This window comes from Somniosus microcephalus, chromosome 5 (assembly GCF_052327205.1).
Source record: "Somniosus microcephalus isolate GS21.2 chromosome 5, FLI_Smic_1.0, whole genome shotgun sequence".
NCBI lineage: Eukaryota > Metazoa > Chordata > Chondrichthyes > Squaliformes > Somniosidae > Somniosus > Somniosus microcephalus.
This window is the reverse complement of record NC_140991.1, coordinates 146,636,563-146,656,688: the sequence shown is the minus strand read 5'-3', so window position 1 is coordinate 146,656,688 and position 20,126 is coordinate 146,636,563. Positions and strand designations below refer to the sequence as shown.

The following is a 20,126-nucleotide window of genomic DNA, read 5'->3' as shown; positions in this document are numbered from 1 at the left end:
GGGCGAGATTCCTACCACAAGTGTGTCAGAGAGGTCAGATGTAAAAGTGGGACCTGAGATTTGGGAGCGGAGGCTCTGCAGAAGTCAGCCCGTGGCTCCAGAGCCAGCAGACTCAGATCTCTGGGACCCTGCTCTAAAAAGAAGGATGCTGGAATAACACATGCTCACATAGAGGCACGAAGGACCACCTTGGGGGAATTGAGACAAATGGCAGAATCCAATGCCTTCCACAATGCTAATATCAAAGAAGGATTCAACAAAATGCAGCACTATCTGGAGTGAGTGACTGCACCAGGAACATCTGCATCTGTTTCCTCAACAAAGAGGCCTTCAGAACAGTCAGTGCTTCCAAAGTGAATGCTTGGGGGACAGTTTAGAGAGAACGATGGCATCCGGCCTCAGAGATTTAGATTGCTACATTTTGGGATCTAACTGATACCATCAGGTCTGTCCTCCCACTGATCAGTGGGCACTCGGACCCATGATCCAGCACAAGTGGTATGGCTCGAATCAGGCTTCATCCTGCTGTCCACTCTTTGCTGGTGGCAGCTCATATGACCTTTCCAGGTTTCCAGCCCCAACGGATGGCTGCTCATGTTGGTGGCAGAATACAGGACCAGGCAGCTCACACAGCTGCAGTGGCGATACAGCCAGTTGAAGAGTCCAACTAGAATTCAAAAGCCCCTTGACAAACGCCACCTATGTCCCAATATGATACTACAACACAGCAATGACATCCTTGGCCCTTGGGTGCCACCTCAGCACAGCACCAGGATAGGTTTAAGAAGAACACGGATAGGCACAGTGATAATAAGAAGCACGTGCTGTATGTGCACAGTAAAACCACTTTGTGATAAGAAGTCCAGTGTTCCAAGGTATACCTGTTCTTTGTTTGGATTTGTGTTTGAGAAGATGTTTGGAGGTCAGTTTACAATAGGATACAGAGGGGGTTGTTTTCAGCTGCCACCTACCCCATTTGTGCTGACAAATGGGCTGGCCAGGGATTGAAAGTTTAAAAACAACATTACCCATCCAATGCAATTTTCAGGATTGCTGGAAGCTGCTCACAAAATGGCCACTAAAAGATTTTCTGTGTATTTTTGCAGGAGGAATAGAAATGCTGCTTCCAGTCCCACAAGAATGACTGTGACCCACTGCCAGCTACTCACTGCCCCACCAGCTCACCTCCCCTTCACCCCCTTCTTCAGACACAGCGCTGATATCCTGCCCCACCGGCTCGCCTCCCCTTCACCCCCTTCTTCAGACACAGCGCTGATATCCTGCCCCACCGGCTCGCCTCCCCTTCACCCCCTTCTTCAGACACAGCGCTGATATCCTGCCCCACCGGCTCGCCTCCCCTTCACCCCCTTCTTCAGACACAGCGCTGATATCCTGCCCCACCGGCTCGCCTCCCCTTCACCCCCTTCAGACACAGCGCTGATATCCTGCCCCACCGGCTCGCCTCCCCTTCACCCCCTTCTTCAGACACAGCGCTGATATCCTGCCCCACCGGCTCGCCTCCCCTTCACCCCCTTCAGACACAGCGCTGATATCCTGCCCCACCGGCTCGCCTCCCCTTCACCCCCTTCTTCAGACACAGCACTGATGTCCTGCCTCCCGAATCGGCGAGCTGCCCAATAGCACACTTTGGATACACTTTGGGTGCTCGGCAGCTTGCCTATCCAATGCAAAAGAGGCTCAAACTTGAACACGGTCCAGGCCTCACACTATTGGTTTCAGGTGGGCAGTGCGATCACTCCACCCGCCACCTGCCCGATGTGGGCAAACGCTGGAAATTACTCCCAGGGTTCCATCTATCATCCATTACTTCCTTAATTAGGCCCTGTCTGAGACATCATTGAGGTAGTGACGTGGTCTGTAAACTCTGGTGGACGAGTACCTCCTAGTTGGTTTTGTCTTTTGGTGCAGCCTTGTCCTGCATAACTCTCTCATTTCCTCTTCCTCCTGCTCCATTATAAAGACATATGGGAATGCCCATAGCTAATCACATGGTAAGGACTCCATGACAGAATGGTGAGAAGAAAAAGATTTCCCTGCCTGAAACAGCTGAAAAGTAGCTTTCAAAAACCTTTCTTAGTAGCACAAATGAGAAAAGATTTTTTACTGATCACGTCAGTCACAATTAATACTTCAGACAAAGTCTGTGGACATTGAAAGACTGGCAATTCAACCACTTCCTGGTTTAACAAGTTCCTGCAGGTAACTCACCCTTCTTTTACAAAAGCTTAGCTTACGTCAGGTGCAATTCTGTGTAAATGATGCAATTTCTGGGACAGAATGTTTTGCACTCATTATCCTGTAATTTGTGAACATGCAGTACTTTGGAGAAGGACACACCTTCTGCCAGCAGCTGGATTTACTGGTATTTAGAGTGTATTTTAGAACAGGTGTAACTCTGACATATCTGACACACACAACGGCCCAATTTTAAATCCCCACCCCCGCCCCCAACCTGGCAGAAACCAGGGCAGAGGGGCAGTTAAAATAAGGGCAGCGACTTTACCCCCTGTGATCCCAGTGTCTTCCCGTCAGGTCCCGATATTAACCTGCTCATTTGAGCAATCGAGCAGGACACCTGCAGGAATGCGGTGGGATCCTGCTTTAAATATGCAGATCGGATCCCGATGACGTCATCAGGAACCGACTGCAAATTTCAGTCTGAAGCCTGAGAGGGGAAAGTGACGGCTTCTCCATCAGGCCAGACCTGCCTGGATTGAATCTTAGGCCAGAAGAGGTACAGCAAGGTATGTTTTTAAAGACATTTAGGTTTCATTGTGGGCTAGGAGGAGCAGGAGTGCTGCTCTGGGCCTCACAAGGAAACCTCAGGCTTCCCTTCAACGTTCCCACTGGAGGTCCCGCACAGGCCGCTTACCGGCTTGTCAATGGGAGATTTTGTGCATGCGCGAATTTTTGAATGGGCCACACAGCCCATTAAAGGGACTGCGCACCCAAAAAAACATTGTCCTGGGCTTCCCCCTTCCTCCTCCAATCGCAATTGCTCCCCCATCACTCACCTGACTGCAGGGGACCATTCTCACGGGTCCCACGGGGCAGCCTCCTGATGCCTGGATTCCTGCTCCTGCCCGCCAGCCAAATACTGGATCAGCCCGGTTTTAGGCGGGAGTCTGACAAAATTTATGGAAATGAAGCCCAACTGTTTAAAATTGTCCGAGCATTGACTTCTCCGTTGTTTCCAGGTGTGCTGCACGCTACTGGGCTCGTGTCGTGAGCACCGTTCCCACCCTTAAAATCAGGGCCCAAATTTCAGTTTCTTATGCCAGAACAATACCACCTTTATCAAAAAACTTGGCATTTCAGACCATTTAAATTTTAACTATAAATGCTGATGTATAATGTTTTAAAAGCAACGTGTTTGGCAAACTCACTTTTTTCAGCATCTTTCACTTCTTTTATTCCCAGGAATGAAGTTTAAAAGCTGGATCCTCTCCATCCCCTTTTCACATTCAGCTGTCAGAATCACATGTGCTGAGTCCAGTTGATTAAAAGTTGCCATCACATATTGGGAGAGTATCTGCAATCCCTTCAATTGTATAACATTTTTTTTGGACTATCTTTTCTCCTTATAGCGTGGCTCTCCAGGAAGAACCAGGAATAAAATAGAATTAAATGGCGGCAGTGAGGATGTATTTACGAGGCAAAAAGGATCAGTTTCCCTACCAGGACGGCCGGGTCAGACACCGGTAGGAAGGCCTGAAGTAGGACCTGGACCTTATGACCAAGGAATATGGGAAAGGTCAAGTCCTTTCAACGATGACACTGTTCTGCCAACAGTTTTTATTCCTGTATTCACTCCACCACAAATGCTGAATGAGGAAGTTCACAAAGGTACTCAAAATATAGCTTTCAGTAAAGCGTTTACTGATGTACACTGTGCAGGACAAACCTCAAAAATGGTAACTTTGCACAATGTATTTCTAACGTACAATTATTTCTTTAAAAAAACGTCCTTCCAGTTTTCTCTCCTCCTGTACGTCCAATACCTTGTCCCAGTCTTCATGTGTAAGCTTAGACAGTGTCGGCAAGATGTTCAGTCATAGAAGGCATCCCAGCCTAGGCCAATGTTGTCCTCAACCAATGCCCACACTCCCAAGTACAGCTCATCAGCAGGGCCACAATTTACACTGACTGAATAATTCAAATTCTGGGGGGAAAAATGGGATTCTTGGATCCTTACTGATGTTTTGGGGATCACATTCTGAAATCTTGTTTGCTTTTACATGAAAACTGTAAGTCAGTGGTCATAATCATTGGGGAGTGGTCAATCGCAGGTACCTTGGCTGGCTTTGCCCTTACTCGTTCGGGGCACTCGGGCCAATTGTAGCCGAGATCAGCTAATTGAACACAGACCCTGGGTCAAACTTTGGTCTGTATGGCTTTGCAGCACATCCCATAGTGCATTTATTTATTTACATATCTAACTGACTGTATCCCAGCTGGAGATAGCACTGACCACTGAAAAGGAAAAGCAAGTACGACAGGTCATTAGTGCTGCCGACATACCATTGTGAAGATTGGCTCAACCCTTTCCTCACCAGCAGGTGGCAGTAGAGAAAGGAGATAAATTGTTGCACAGGCTTTTGGCGTATTACTTTTAACAGCCTGTTAAGAGCTGAAAATGAATTAACAGCTCAAGACATCACACAAAAGTTTAGAAATTATTTGAGACCTGTAAATTTTAATTGGAGTCTAACTATAATTGATCTGAGATTGATACATTTTTGTTAGGCAAGAGTATTAAGGGTTACGGAATCATGGCAGGTAGATGGAGTTAAGATACAGATCAGCCGTGATCTAGTTGAATGGCGGAACAGGATCGAGGGGCTGAATGGCCTACTCCTGTTCCTATGTCCTATGTTTCTATGTAATCTCATCTCACTCTTCAGAATAGGCAATTAGCGACTTGGTGCGCGTTTTTGAGCACCACAGTGCAAAGCAGTCTGCTTTCTCTGATAACAAATGACATCTTGGTGTTTAAAATATCCTAAAAGGACACCTGTGAACTTCAATTACATGGAGCAGACAAACCAAGGTGATGTCAGCCATGGGTATCCCCTTTAACAGATTCACGGCACAAGACACAGATCTTTATTTTCTGGTCTTATAAAGACCTATTTTGACCAGGTTTGCCAGTTCTTTTTTCCCCCCAAGTCCTGCACAGAATATTAATGAGAGTACCTAAATAAGAAAATTAAAGATTAAAAAAAATTTGGCAGAAAATACTTGCAGACACAATAATAAAACTGTTAGACGTTCGGGCCTGGATTTTCCGCTACAGCCAAATCCTGCCACTTCCTCGGTGAGGTGGGCCTCCTACCTGTCACAGGGTGCACCTCTAACCCAAGCCTCTTCTCCACTGGCAGGGTCATGTGCATTTGTTAGGTGAACTCCCTAGCCTTTTGCAGGAAGTCCACCGGGGACTGTGCTGCCTGTTAAAGTTAAAAAAAAAATTAAATATACAAAAGGAGGTTAACCATATTTAATCGATTACATTGGGCCAGAAATTCCAGAACGGGGCTTGCAGCGCGTGCAAGCCCCGTATTTGCACTTACCCCGCGCTCCTGCCGATCAGCTTCTGGGACGCCTGAACTTGGAGAAATAGAAAGCACATTCCCGGGCAGCGTATGACGTCACGCCGCCCAGGAGTGCAGCCAGCGCGGACCCAGGAGCGTGCAGTGTAAGTGAGACACGCTCCTTGAGGTCTCAGTTTCACTGGACACGCCCCCAATGTTTCTGTCAAGCTGCTTTGCTTTTTTACATGCAAAGCAGCAGTTTAAATAGGTTTTTGGAAGTTTTTTGAAGATTTTGGTAACTTTTATAAACTTTTTAAAATGTTTACATTATTTTGAGTAATCTGAAGTAGTTTTAAAGAGAATTAAAGTAATTTAAAGACTTTTAAAAGCCCTAAAAGAATTTTTTTAATTCCATTTATTTATTTAGCAATGTCGTCGTCATACGTGTCTTCACACTGTTCCCTTTGGGGAACTGTATGAAGTGGTGGAAGGATTTATGGCCGCGATTAACGCTCATTCCGTGACCGTAACCATCTTTGAACCAGCCATTAGGGCGGTTAGTCCTATGGCGGGAGGGTTTTACGGGCTCCCACAAGCTATACAAGGAGGGGGGGCCACCCACACCCACGGACGCAAATATCCCACTGGATGTCAACCCAGAATTTAGAGCCGGAGCTCCGACTCCACTTGCCGGGACTGTCTGGAGCGGGGTTCGAAACCCTACCCTGATCTGGCCCAGCGGCGGGGATCCTACCGCTATGACAAACGCCCAATCCGATTAGCAACGTGAAATGGCAGCATAGGGCTCCAGTCACGGGGAGGGAAAAGGCGCAGGAAACGTATGGGTGTCACCTTTTGTGCGGAGTGGGCCTTTTGCGTAGCAGTAAGCATCCCCGCCGCTGGGCCAGAAGGAGTAGGGTTCTGAACCCCACTCCAGACAGTCCCGACAAGTGGAGTCGGAGCTCCAACTTTAAATTCTGGGTGGACATCCAGCGGGATACTTGCGTCCATGGGTGTTGGTGGCCCCCCCCCCCCTCAGATGGGTTGTGGGAGCCCGTAAAACCCTCCCGCCATAGGACTAACCACCCTAATGGCTGGTTCAAAGATGGTTACGGTCACGGAATGAGCGTTAATCACGGCCATAAATCCTTCCACCACTTCATACAGTTCCCCAAAGGGAACAGTGTGAGGATACGTCCGATGATGACCTCTTGCGCAATGCACCTCCTTGGACCCTCAGTCGCAGATGCGAGGGGGCAAGTCGTGCAAGTGTTAAATTTTTTATTTTATTGACATGTAAAATGTTGGCCCAATAATTCCCTTCCAAATGCGCTAGTACGGTCGGGGTACTTACGCATCTGGCCGGATGAAATGCCGGTTTTCAGCATGCACAGTGCATGTGGGGAAAACCGGCATTTCCTGTCCTCTGAACAAAGGGGTTCAGAGGCAGAACGCGTGCGACTGCACATGCAGCGCGTGCGCAGTATAATTCGCCGCTTTCATTAATGCTTTCAGTGAGGTCCAGTCATTACAACTTACACATGAAAAAAGCATGGGTACAGTTGCTACAGAGGCTGCGGAGGAAGATATTTCTTATCGTGGAGCTTCTGAAAGTATGTATGTCTGTATATATTCCTTTGCGTGTTATGTATATATTCCTTTACTTATGTGTATGAATGTATTATTTAATTATGACTTTCAGAGAAAGTAACTTATTGGAAAATCATAATTAAAAACATACATTCATAGTAAAGGAATATAAAACATACATACATATACGTAAAGGAATATGTGTGGACATACATACATAACTCATTCTCACATTCCATTCACACAGCCACAATTGCTCCTTCTACCTACCGTTCTGAAAACCCTTTAAAAAAAAAAAAAAATTTTAACTTTAAAACTTACTTAAAATTTCTTAAAATAACTTCCCTCCCTTTCCCAAACAAAAATATTGCATTTCAAAAGCTCCACGATAAAATATATCTTCCTCCGCAGCCAATGAACCACTTTACACTTGCTTTTTTTCAGTGTAACTTCTAAGGACTTAACCTCACGGATTTCATGAATGAAATCCACGAAGTTCACTGCGCAAGCGCTGCCTGTGCAGTCGCACGCGCTCGAGGTCTGGAAATGCCGGCGTTCCCCGCATGCGCTGTTCATGCTGAACGCCGGCATTTCCAACGGCCAGAAGCGTGAGTAAGCCGACCGTACTCACGCTTCTGGCCTGGAATTTCTGGCCCATTAGCTTTCTGGCCCTGTAAACATTAAATGGTCCTTCCACTGCCCATAGCAAGGCAACCCTCTCCACCCATTGTTGCTAGGTGTGAATGATGGAAAATGCTGTATGAGATATTTACCTACATTTTGTATGATTCCCAGTCACTTCCAATGGGAAATCCCAGCACTGGTCGATGAGAGCAGGGAGCAGAATGACTGGCTCCCAAAGTGGTTTTCACCGCCAGCTCTCTCAAGTTACCTGCTGAACAGGGAGGGGTGGGGCACTGCAGCACGAGTGGTAAATTATCATTTGTTTTTGAAAGAAATGAACTTTTAACAGGATCATATCTTGTGTGGATGATGTATCACAGTGGTCACAGAAAATACCACGGTGTGCTTTGCCCGTTACTAACAATATTCTGATCTTGGGTTCCAGATCCAGCTTGCGACGAACCTCTTGATCAAGGATCATGCAGGAACTACATTATCAAATGGTACTATGATAGCGCAGCTAACTCCTGCGCACAATTTTGGTATGGAGGCTGTGAGGGGAACAAGAACCGCTTTCAGACTCAGGATGAATGCCAAGTCAAATGCTTACAGTTTAAAAAGGTGAGTCGCATTTATGGGTGGCATTGAACATTACGGCCTTGAAATTATGCTGTGGTTATTAGCTAACATGCTCATCTGAAATGTCTTTCTCTTTCATTTTAGCGAAGGCATTAATCCATTAAAAATAATAATGTCACATAGCATAACCTCAGCACCTACAACTTCCATATGCTGATAATGATGCAAAAAACTGAAGCTTTTGTTAGATCCTGATGCTGCTGTGCTGTTTTGTAATGTTTTACCTCTTTACTGCCAGGTGCTTATACGGGCAGCAATTTAAAGAAATAGCCATTGTCACGGAGTTGCTTACTTTTTTTTAAAGCATTTTTTCTTCTGCCACACAATTGAAGTGTTATAGATTTCTTTTTATAAATTCTCCCTCATTTTCTCCCCTCCTGTCTTCGAGAGGACTGCCATGTAGTTCAAAAGGCACTGGGCACTGTCTGGAACATTAATCAAGGCAGATGTGGGTGAAATCACAGCCTGTGACACATTCTACAAATTGTCTCAGTGAAACAACATTGTAAGAATTTTGATTTTCAACCTGATGGTTAGTGACCAGCCACAGACAAAGAGGATATTATTTTAAAATAAACTTTACTTAACAAACAAACGCTTTAACAGACAAAGCAATCATACAACCTTATCTGGGAGCAGAGTCAGAGACTTCGGGGTGATCAAGACCGGTCATGGGAGTCGATCTCTGGTAGTCGACGTGTTCACCCAAGTTCTTCTTCCTCTCCTGAGTTTTTCCTTAGTGCTGTTTATATACCTTATCATATCCCATTGTTCATGCAGTGTTTGTCTAGTTGGTCAACTTAGCCTTTGGACATTGCAAACTGCAGATGTGGGTGAAATCACAGCCTGTGACACATTCTACAAACTGTCTCAGTGAAACAACATCCTGCCAGTAAGTAGGAAAGAAGCCCATGATTCTTTGAAAGGCATGTCAGTGGCCTCATTTCCCAGCAGTCTGATTTTGCTTTTATTCAGTGTCTCTTTGGTCGAAGGCCTTTCATATTCAATATCATTTCAATACCTCAACAGCCAGCGTGCTCAGTGCCCCACAGTGCAGGTCCCAGGAGCTGTTGGTATTTTAAGCCTGTGCACACACTGCACACAAGGCTCAGTAAAACCCCAGCATTGCTGCAAATTAGGGGCTAGCCCTATAATGTGGCTTGAAGGTATGAGCAGCAGTCCAGGCACTCAGTGGCCATTTTGTACCGGTGTTTCAGGGGAGGCCTATAGCAAAATTAATGTTTTAGTGGTCCTAATCATAATATAGTGCCACCCTTCACAGCAGAACCTCAAGTACCTTTGCTTTCCCTAGTGATATTTTGTAATAATCAGTACTGTGCCAAGAACACTTCTTCAGTGCCAAGTCAATATATCCTGGCAATTAATCTGATGGGCATGCAATCGGCATCACACCCAAGCCTGATCCTGTATTCATTCAATAGAAAAACAACAACTTGTATTTATATAGCACCATTAATAAAGAAATACATCCCAAGGCGCCTCACAGAGGTATAAGGAAAAACAGATCCTGAGTTAAAGAAGGAGCGATCAGGTGGGGTGAGCAAAGAGGTGAATTTTAAGGAGGGACTTAAAGGAGGAGAGGGAGGTGGAGAAGCAGAGAGGTTTAGAAATGAATTTCCAGAGTGTGGGACCTAGACAGCTGAAGGCACAGGTGCCAATGGTGGGGCAAAGGAAGGGGGAATTACATAAACGGAACAGAAAGTTCTAGGGGTGGGGATGCTGTAGGACTGGTGGAGTTTATAGAGATAGGAAGAAGTGAGGCCATGAAGGAATTTAAATACAAGGATGAAAATTTTAAATTGGAAGAGTTGGGGGACCAGGAGCCTGGAAAGTATGAAAGGATAGGGGTTTGGGATAGGAAATGGGCATAGGTGAAGGAGTAGATATATAAAATAAAGGCCAACTACTTAGTGTTCACAGAATAATGGAATTCAGGAGAGGTTGCAGCACTGGAGGATGTTTCAAAAATAGGGAAGGGCGAGGCCATTAAAGAATTTAAACACAAAGGCCCAGAATTTACTAACCTGTTCTGGCGGATTCTCACTGTAACTTCAGTGGAATGGCTGGAAACTCTGCATTCTAACTCAATGCCTCACACAGGAGTTTCCAGTAATTTTGTTTGGAGGGCAGACCCTGAGGCAAGACTAATTAACTAACTGTGGCGGAGACCACATAGGGACAGTAGCACAATTCACTATGTTTAGCCAATGTTGTTATCGCTCCACGTTATGTATGGAACTTGGTTGGGTTATCGGGGCAGGGTCCCTTTAAGAGTCGTCGATTGTGTGATGACGTCATAGCCCTGCGACGATGCCGAGTCCCTCAGTCCATGCGGAGAGTTAATAAAGCTAACACGCGTTTTTCTTTGCTGCTATGAAAGTCTCGCAGTCTGTTGATTTCCAGCGACTTCTACATTGGTTACCCCGTTTCTCTTTTGGACGTTTCCAAAGACTTTATCCGAGATGGCGACGAACGCCGTTTCTCTCAAATTACCGGAGTTTTGGGAACGACAGGCTGCCGCTTGGTTCGCCCAGGCCGAGGCTCAGTTTGCACTCTGGGACATCACCGCGGACAACACGAAGTATTATTACGTCGTCTCTGCTCTCGGCAGCTCCACCGCGGCCAGAGTCATGAGCCTGCTCGAGGACCCCCCGGAGCACCACAAATTTGTGACGCTGAGAATGCACCTCCTAGAGACTTTTGGACTAACTGAACCTGAGCACGCACGCCAGCTTCTCTCTCTACCTGGGCTTGGCGACTCCAAGCCCTCAGAACTGATGGACCACATGTTAACCGTCCTGGGCAAGCACAAGCCGTGCTTCCTCTTCAGAGAACTGTTCCTACAATAGCTGCCAGGGCAGGTACAGTCGGCTTTAGCCAACTCTCAGACTAGTGATTTCCGCGACCTGGCCAAGGAGGCCGACAAATTTTTCTCCGCCGGGCAACAGTACTGCGCGGCCATGCGGGGCCCTGCCCCCACTGCCACAGCCCAGCGGTGGCAGCCCCCAAGCATGTGCTTCTACCACGCGCAGTTCGGCCCCAAAGCTAAGAAGTGCCGGCCCCCATGCAGCTTTACCGTGTCGGGAAACGCGAAGGCCCACTCATTAGCTACCATGGCTGTCGGCCGTTCAGGTAGTCTGTTATTCATTACGGACACTGACTCTGGACATCGTTTCCTCTGCTACACGGGTGCCCAGGTGAGCGTCCTGCCCGCGTCAACCATAGACATACAGGGGGGGAACCACGGCCCCGCCCTCGAAGCCACCAACGGCAGTTCCAGCCGTACCTTCGGGAAATAGAGCGTGGCGCTGTGTTTTGGCAGGCAGCGTTTCACTTGGGACTTTGTTACAGCGAAAGTGTCCACCCCCCTTCTCGGTGCTGACTTCCTCTGCGCCAGTGGCCTTTTGGTGGATGTGAAGAACCAACGTCTCGTCCACGCTAAGACTTTCAGTTCGCTCCCGTGTTCGCTCAGTGGTTCTGGCACGACGAAGTTGTCCAGCGCACTCTCGGCCTCCGACGAGTTTTCCCGCCTCCTCGCCGGGTTCCCGGACCTCACGAAGCCCACTTTCTTGTCCGCCGCCACCAAGCACGGGATAGAACACCACATCCCGACCACCGGTCCGCCTGTCTACGCCCGCGCTCGGCGCCTCGACCCGGGGAAACTTGCCATCGCTAAAGCCGAGTTCGACACGCTGGAGCGCCTTGGCATCATTCGCCGGTCGAACAGTCCATGGGCCTCGCCCCTCCACATCGCACCAAAACCAGGCGGTGGTTGGCGCCTGTGCGGCGATTACCGGTGCCTCAACGACGCTACGACCCCCGACCACTACCCGATTCCACACATCCAGGACTTTTCCACCCGCCTGGCCGGGAAAGTTGTTTTCTCAAAAGTGGACCTCGTTCGGGGTTACCACCAGGTCCCCGTCCGGCCGCAGGACGTCCCGAAAACCGCGGTGATCACCCCGTTCGGGCTGTTCGAATTCCTCCGCATGCCATTCGGTCTCAAAAATGCCGCTCATGCTTTTCAACGCCTAATGGACACCGTGTTACGGGACCTGCCATTTCTGTTCGTCTACCTGGACGACATTCTCATCGCCAGCGCCTCCAGGACGGAGCATGTGTCCCACCTCCGGCCTCTCTTCGAACGCCTCAGCCAGCACGGTCTAATCGTCAATCCAGCCAAGTGCCAGTTTGGGCTGTCCTCGATCGACTTTCTCGGGCACCGCATCATGAAGGACGGGGCGGTGCCACTGCCGTCGAAAGTGGAGGCCGTGAAGGATTTTCCGCAACCCCTCACCTTGAAGGCCCTGCAGGAGTTTTTGGGCATGGTGATCTTTTATCATCGCTTCGTTCCCCGGGCAGCCCAGCTTATGTGGCCCCTTTACGAGGCCCTCAAAGGCAAGCCCATCAAACTCGCCGTCGACTGGTCCGAGGAGATGGCCAATTCTTTCACGGACACAAAAAGGGCCCTGGCTAATGCGACCATGCTGGCGCATCCGTTGCCCAATGCGCCGATCGCTCTCACCACTGACGCTTCGGACTATGCTGTCGGCGCCGTCCACGAACAGTGGGTCAACGGCACCTGGCAGCCGCTCACCTTCTTCAGCTGGCAGCTTCGCCCCAACGAGCGGAAGTACAGCACCTTCGATCGCAAGCTTCTCGGCCTCTACCTCGCCGTCCAACACTTCCGTTTCCTGCTGGAGGCCCGCCCGTTCACGCCGTTCGTGGACCACAAGCTGTTGACCTTCGCCATGGCCAAAGTTTCCGAGCCGTGGTCGGCCCGTCAGCAGCGTCAGCTTTCCTTCATCTCCGAGTTCACGATGGACATCCAGCATGTGGCTTGGAAAGACAACCCCGTTGCTGACTGTCTCTCCCGGGCCGTCGCCAGCGCTGTACACCTTGGCATCGACTACACCCGCATGGCGGCCGACCAGGCCTCCGACCCGGACGTCCAGACCTACAGGACGGCTGTCACGGGCCTTCAGTTAGCAGACATCGCGTTTGATGATGCCGGCACCACGCTCCAGTGCGACGTCTCCGCTGAGCAGCCACGCCCCGTCGTGCCCGACGGGTGGAGATGGCAGGTTTTCGACGCCGTCCATAGCCTTTCCCACCCAGGCAGGAAGCCATCACAGAAGCTGGTGGCGGCTAAGTTCATCTGGCACGGGCTCAAGAAGGACGTTCGCGACTGGGCCAATACCTGCGTGGTATGCCAGCACTTGAAAGTGCATCGCCATACTAAGGCCCCGTTGGCGCCTTTCGCGGTGCCCGAGAGGCGGTTCGACCATGTTAACGTGGACCTGGTGGGGCCCCTGTCACCCTCCCGCAGGTTCACCCACCTCCTCACGATGGTCGACAGAACCACCCGATGGCTGGAAGCCGTCCCGCTGTCGTCAACAACATCCGCCGATGTGGCTCGGGTGTTCATCAACACTTGAGTCGCCCGGTTCAGCGCCCCATCTGACATCTCCTCCGACCGGGGGCCCCAGTTCACGTTGGAGCTCTGGAACGCTGTCGCCCAAGGCCTCGGGTTGAGACTCCACCGCACCACCGCATATCACCCTCAGGCTAACAGGCTGTGCGAACGGTTTCATCGTTCCATGAAGGCCACACTCCGGGCCAGCCTCTGGGACAACAGTTGGATCGACAGACTCCCGTGGGTCATGCTGGGACTCAGGACCGCCCCCAAGGCGGATCTCCAGTCCTCGTCCGCCGAGCTTGTCTACGGGTAGCCACTGCGGGTTCCCGGGGATTTTGTCCCTAACGCCACGGACCCTTGGTCCGCAGCCCATCAGCGGTCCGCCCTCCTGGACAACGCCAAGGTTTTTGCGCCGGTGCCCATGTCGCAGCACAGTCTCCCTCGGTCCCACGTTCCGCCCGACCTTCGTGCAGCGGAGTACGTTTTTGTCTGCCACGACGCCCACCGGGGACCTCTTCACCCACCCTACGATGGACCATTCCGCGTCCTGGAAGCCGGGGACAAGGCCTTCGTGGTGGATGTCGTTGGTAAGCCAGACTACATTTCCGTGGACCATCTTAAGCCGGCCCACCTGGATCTGGACTGACCCGTTGGGGTGGCTCAGCCCCCGCGGCGGGGCCGATCTCCGGCTTCTGCACCCTTAGTCCACCACCGAGCGCCCGGGGACCCTCCGGTGACCCCCCCGGTCCCCGCCCCGGACTTAAGGAGCCGTTTCGGCCGTGTGATCTGGGCTCCTCAACGACTGACATTGCCAGTTCTAGTGAATTCTGGGGGGACGTATGTGGCAGAGACCACATAGGGACAGTAACACAATTCACTATGTTTAGCCAATGTTGTTATCGCTCCACGTTATGTATGGAACTTGGTTGGGTTATCGGGGCAGGGTCCCTTTAAGAGTCGTCGATTGTGTGATGACGTCATAGCCCTGCGACAAGGCCGAGTCCCTCAGTCCATGCAGAGAGTTAATAAAGCTAACACACGTTTTTCTTTGCTGCTATGAAAGTCTCGCAGTCTGTTGATTTCCAGCGACTCCTATATAACTGAAGTTGAATGGTATCCCTGCGCTTTCGATAACTGTAATACCTGCAGTTGAGTCAACAATGCTTACTTGACCTGAAAGTCAGGTTTCGGTGAAGAAAAGAATGGCCAGTAATTTGCAGCCAAAGGTGAAGCAAAGGCATTCGCCGCTGGCCCCGAAATAAGCTTATTCTTGTTACCAATAAGAAAGAAATCGAAAACAAACAAACAACATGCTGGAAGCGCTCAGTAAGTTAGTCCGTGTCTGTGGAGAGAACAGGCAGGTAAACACTTCAGGTGTGCTGCCTGAGGCGATAACAGCATGAGAACATAAGAATTCTCTTTTTAAAATTTGTTCCTGGGATGTGGGCATCGCTGGCAAGGCCAGTATTTATTGCCCATCCCTAATTGCCCTTGAAAAGGTGGTGGTGAGCCTCCTTCTTGAACCGCTGCTGTCCGTGTGGTGAAGGTACTCCCACAGTGCTGTTAGGGAGGGAGTTCCAGGATTTTGACCCAGCGATGATGAAGGATCAGCGATATACTTCTAAGTCAGGATGGTGTGTTATTTGGAGGGGACCTTGCAGGTGATGGTGTTCCCATGCGCCTGCTGCCCTTGTCCTTCTAGGTGTTGGAGGGTGCGGGTTTGGAAGGGGCTGTTGAAGAAGCCTGTAGGAGCAGGAGCAGGCCATATGGCCCTTTGAGCCTGCTCCACCATTCAATAAGATCATAGCTGATCTGTGACCTCAACTCCACTTTCCCGCCCGATCCCCATATCCCTTGATATCCAAAAATCTATCAATCTCAGCATCCACAGCCCTCTGGGGTACAGAATTCCAAAGATTCACAACCCTCTGAGTGAAGAAATTTCTCCTCATCTCAATCCTAAATGACCGACCCCTTATCCTGAGACTAGTTCTAGACTCTCCAGCCAGGAGAAACAGCCTCTCAGCATCTACCGTCAAGCCTTCTCAGAATGTTTCAATGAGGTCACCTCTCATTTTTCTAAACTCCAGAGAGTATAGTCCCATTCTGCTCAATCTTTCCTCATAGGACAACCCTCTCATCCCAGGAATCAATCTGGTGAACCTTCGTTGCACCACCTCTAAGGCAAGTATATCCTTTCTCAGGTATGGAGACCAAAACTGTGCACAGTACTCCAGGCGTGGTCTCATCAAAGCCCTGTACTCTTGTACTCCAACCCTCTTGCAACCCGATGAAAGTTTCCAGAACTTTCTGACTTGGATTTTGACCTCCCTCGCCCAGTGAGAATGCTGCATGAGAGGGGTTAAGATCAGGCTAAGTCCACTTGCCAGCCCAAGGTCACATCATTCCCACCCGGCACCATCTTATCTTCACCGACTTTGAAGTCGGCCAAGGCTCCCGCTGCAGGAAAGCACGGGCCTAATTTAAATTTTAAAATCATGACACCATCCTGACTTCAGGATGATTCAGGGAGGCCTGCCCGGTGTCAAACCTGCCAGAGGAACCTAGCGGGAGATACCAACTGGCCAGAAGAGGGTGAGGTGAGTTTTTTAAAAATTACTTTTCTGTGGAATCCTTGTTGACCAGGAGAGGCAGGTGTGCTCCCCACAATCCTTGAGCCTACTCAGCCCCGACCTTGCCTCTTCCACTCAGCGCTGGCATCGGCTGCCACAGCCTTTGCCCAGTGCTAACGTTATGCCGAGGACCGTTCCCTAAGTTCTCGGGTGTCCCAAGGCTCCCGACCCAATTTATGCTCCAGACCACCGACCCTGACGTCATTCCTGCTGCTTTCGGTAGGGAGACGGTCCTGCATTATTTAAATAAGGCCCGGGAATTAAAATAGCCTGGGCTTCACATTGAAATGCCTGTGTTGGAGTTTCCCTCCCGCCCACACTTCCACCTGTCCTGAATGTACTCCTCAGTTAAGAAAGAAAGAACTTGCATTCATATAGCTCCTTTCAGCACGTCAGGATGTCCCAAAGCGCTTTACAGCCAATGAGCTACTTATTTTTTAAGTGTAGTCATTCTTGTAGTTAAAATTGAGATCACTGCTTTTGTTTTAGTTATCCAGTGTTTGCAGTTTTTTGCTGTTTAAGTAAGGTATCAGTCTGGGTTTGGCCTGCGTTTACAAATAAATAAGCTCTTTTTCTCAAATCCCACTGTTGATGAAAAATAGATTCACTCGAGTCTGTCTCAAAGTAGAAGCTCACAGTTAATTGTTCAGAGCACTCTGGGAGAAGAGCCATAGACCCCGCGGTCTAGTGATCACCTTCTCGCCGTTACAGTGGTATCGAAACTTCTTTTATGCATTACAGCAAAATATTACACACAGGTGTGTTCAACCAATCACGCTCCTTTAGCAACAAGGTATTGAAACTTCTTTTATACATTATAGCAAAATATTACACACAGGTGTCTTCAACCAATCACGCTCCCCCAGCAACAATGCTCCTGTCCTCACAGGATACTAGTTTGGCAACATAAAATGATATGGAACCTTCCAGAACTTTGGGCGTTTTTTAATAGTTAATTACAAAATGGGCAGTTTTGCAGCTACCAATTACTGTAACTCATCAATACACACAATTTTGATTCATCGACTTTGCATTATAGAATAGTAGAATTACATTAATACATCCAAAGGGCTTCCAGCAAATAGTTTGCAGAAGGCTGCACCACTGAATAAATGTGAAATATTTAGTGTTTCCCACATTCAATAACTGTCAAGCACAATGGTTTTAATGGGAGCAGACACAAACAGTTAATTCCTGCCCCTTGCCCACCACAACAGCACTTAGACATACTATGGGGAATCCTCATGGGACAAAGATGGAAGCTTTGTGAATTTAACACAAAACGAGGGCAGCTAATGTTATAAAGCCTAAGGGGGGAATTACAGTTTGTGTCCCAAGCTGAGCCTGCCCCGTCTTATGCTGAGTTTGTTTTGTCTTGTGCCCATGTTTCTTATTTACAAGTTCACTTTTTACAATACATTCTTTAACTCTGTATGTTGCTGCTTTAAGCTATATAATTTTCACCCTAACAGTCCCTCCTGTTGGTCCCTGATCAAAACTCCTTTTGTGACAGGGAACCATCATAAGGATTTCAGGCAATGTAAGTAGGTCTTTGATACAGCCTTTGGCAATACTTCTTGTAGGGACTTATAGCCACACACCTCGCTCTTCGGGTCTCACTCGGTTAATTACCGTGACACTTACAGCAGGCCGTGACATTTGAGCGCAACAACATTTTAACAATAGGACCAAGCCATACATCACTAATATTATAACAAAGAACAAAATCAATCCTTGTACTATTGATGTCCCGAGTGACCCCAACCATCCAGTTGCTCAGCCCCAAAGGGTGGATGCCGGAGGTTGTTTTAACTTTTTTACTTCTTCCTGTATATGTTCTGCCAAATTAGTTATTTCTTCCGAGCTGTCTGGTATGTAGGTACAACATTCTGCACCTATGAGGGCACAGGTGCCTCCTTTTTCTGCCAACACATAGTCAAGGGCCATCCGATTTTGTAGAACTACTGTGCGGAGGGCTACCATCTCTGCGTTAACCTTAACTAGGGCTTCAGCTGTATCGTTGGCCACCTGTTCCAGGACGGAGGCCATGTTAATGGATTCCCTTGCCAATTTACCCACCCCATATCAGGGAAACGCAATGGCCCAGAATCTTTCAGTCTCCGCGATGGCTCGTCTGGCTCTCCGGTGGAGGTCCTTCAGAGAACCCAGGTGATATATGTAGGGTATGATATAAGCCAGATAACAAGAACCCATCCATTCTCAGGGCAACCAGGGGTAGGCCCTGCGACCGCACACAAAATAAGTCTCGTTGTAGGGCGTATACTCATTTATCGCTGGGGGGTCCCATTGTACCGAAAAGTCACCGTTTTCATTTAATGACAGGAGTTTCACACTACCCCCTCCAACAGGCAAGATAATGTTATATGTGCAGTTACTGTAGCCCACAATAGGATCTGCCGGTCATCCCTTCTTTGTGAGACATAGCCCCCCTCCTTGTCCCTTCTTACTCCTCGTTCTCAGGAATGGTGGTAGATAGGAATCATTATAGGTTGTCCGTGTCCACCCACTACAATGTTCTGGGTCATACCCATGACTTTGGAGCTTTGTTATGGTGCTGCCGTCTGCCTCGGTGGCATAACAGCCCACGCTTGTGCATCCTGTTCTAACTCCAAACATCCAACTGGCCGTCTCATCATCACTAAGTGGGATTGGTTGTAGGGGAATTCCTTTCTCCGAGTGCGTGGGGACATGGGCGCAGACCCAACAGCTGGCAACGTTAACTCTCTTGGCATAAGTGTATGACATGTATAAAAAGGTGTTCACATGTAACTCTCTTTTGGCCCGTGGGGGTACTCTGGCCTGAGCCCTCCCGAGGCTACATATTATAATTACACAAACAAGCAAACTACACATGATATCGCGTCATCTTATCATTTTATGTTAACAATGTTCCAAAGGCCATATCGCCAACCTAACTGTTTGTTGCTTGTAGATTCTATTCTCCTGTGGGGGCGGATAGAATACTGTCATTAGGCTGGTTCCTCAATCATAACCATTTGGATTTCCTCCTCCTGCTCGACTGGTTGGGGTCGATGGGATTGTTCCCATGCATACTTCAGGATACATCCCAAGGTGTATCCCATTAAGATAATACATATTGTCCATACAAATGTTCGTACCAGCATCCACTCCCACTCTTTATATTGTCTAGCATATTCTTTACTTTTCTACAAAAGGTATTTGTTCTGGTGTAGCCATCTTTCGGCTGACGAAGGGTCATAGACTTTCAACTGTGTCCAGTGCTTCCATCATCCCATGCCCTTCATATCAATGCAAGCACACGTATCTCCACTAATTAGAACTTGATGTGGTCCTGACCATTTTGGGGCAAACCCGGGTTTCCCTGGTAAATTTTTAACCATTACCTTAGTCCCTGCTGGAGGGATATATGGGAACGCGGTCAATTCTAAATCTTTATCTTTTTCTTCCTGTCTATCCCAAGTTTGCTGCCTCATTTCTTTTAATCGATTGCTTAATTCCAGGACATACCTGCGGAGTTTATCCTTTAGAGGACCCACATCCTCTCCTCCAGTTATTATGCCATGGGGGAGTTGCATTGCCCTCCCCGTCATTAGCTCATATGGTGATAAGCCCGTTGTTTGGTTTGGGGTGGCTCTTAGTTTCATT

General features: G+C 48.7%; 1 protein-coding gene across 1 annotated transcript in view; it reads left to right on the top strand.

The window, feature by feature from the left end:
- LOC147117386 (uncharacterized) overlaps positions 1-20,126 on the top strand; it is a 441,284-nt gene that overhangs the window by 404,502 nt on the left and 16,656 nt on the right. The window contains exons 33-34 of the mRNA XM_085988353.1: positions 3,609-3,867; positions 8,212-8,387. Of these exons, the coding sequence (XP_085844479.1) occupies positions 3,609-3,867; positions 8,212-8,387 (435 nt within the window). The remainder of the gene's footprint in view (positions 1-3,608; positions 3,868-8,211; positions 8,388-20,126) is intronic.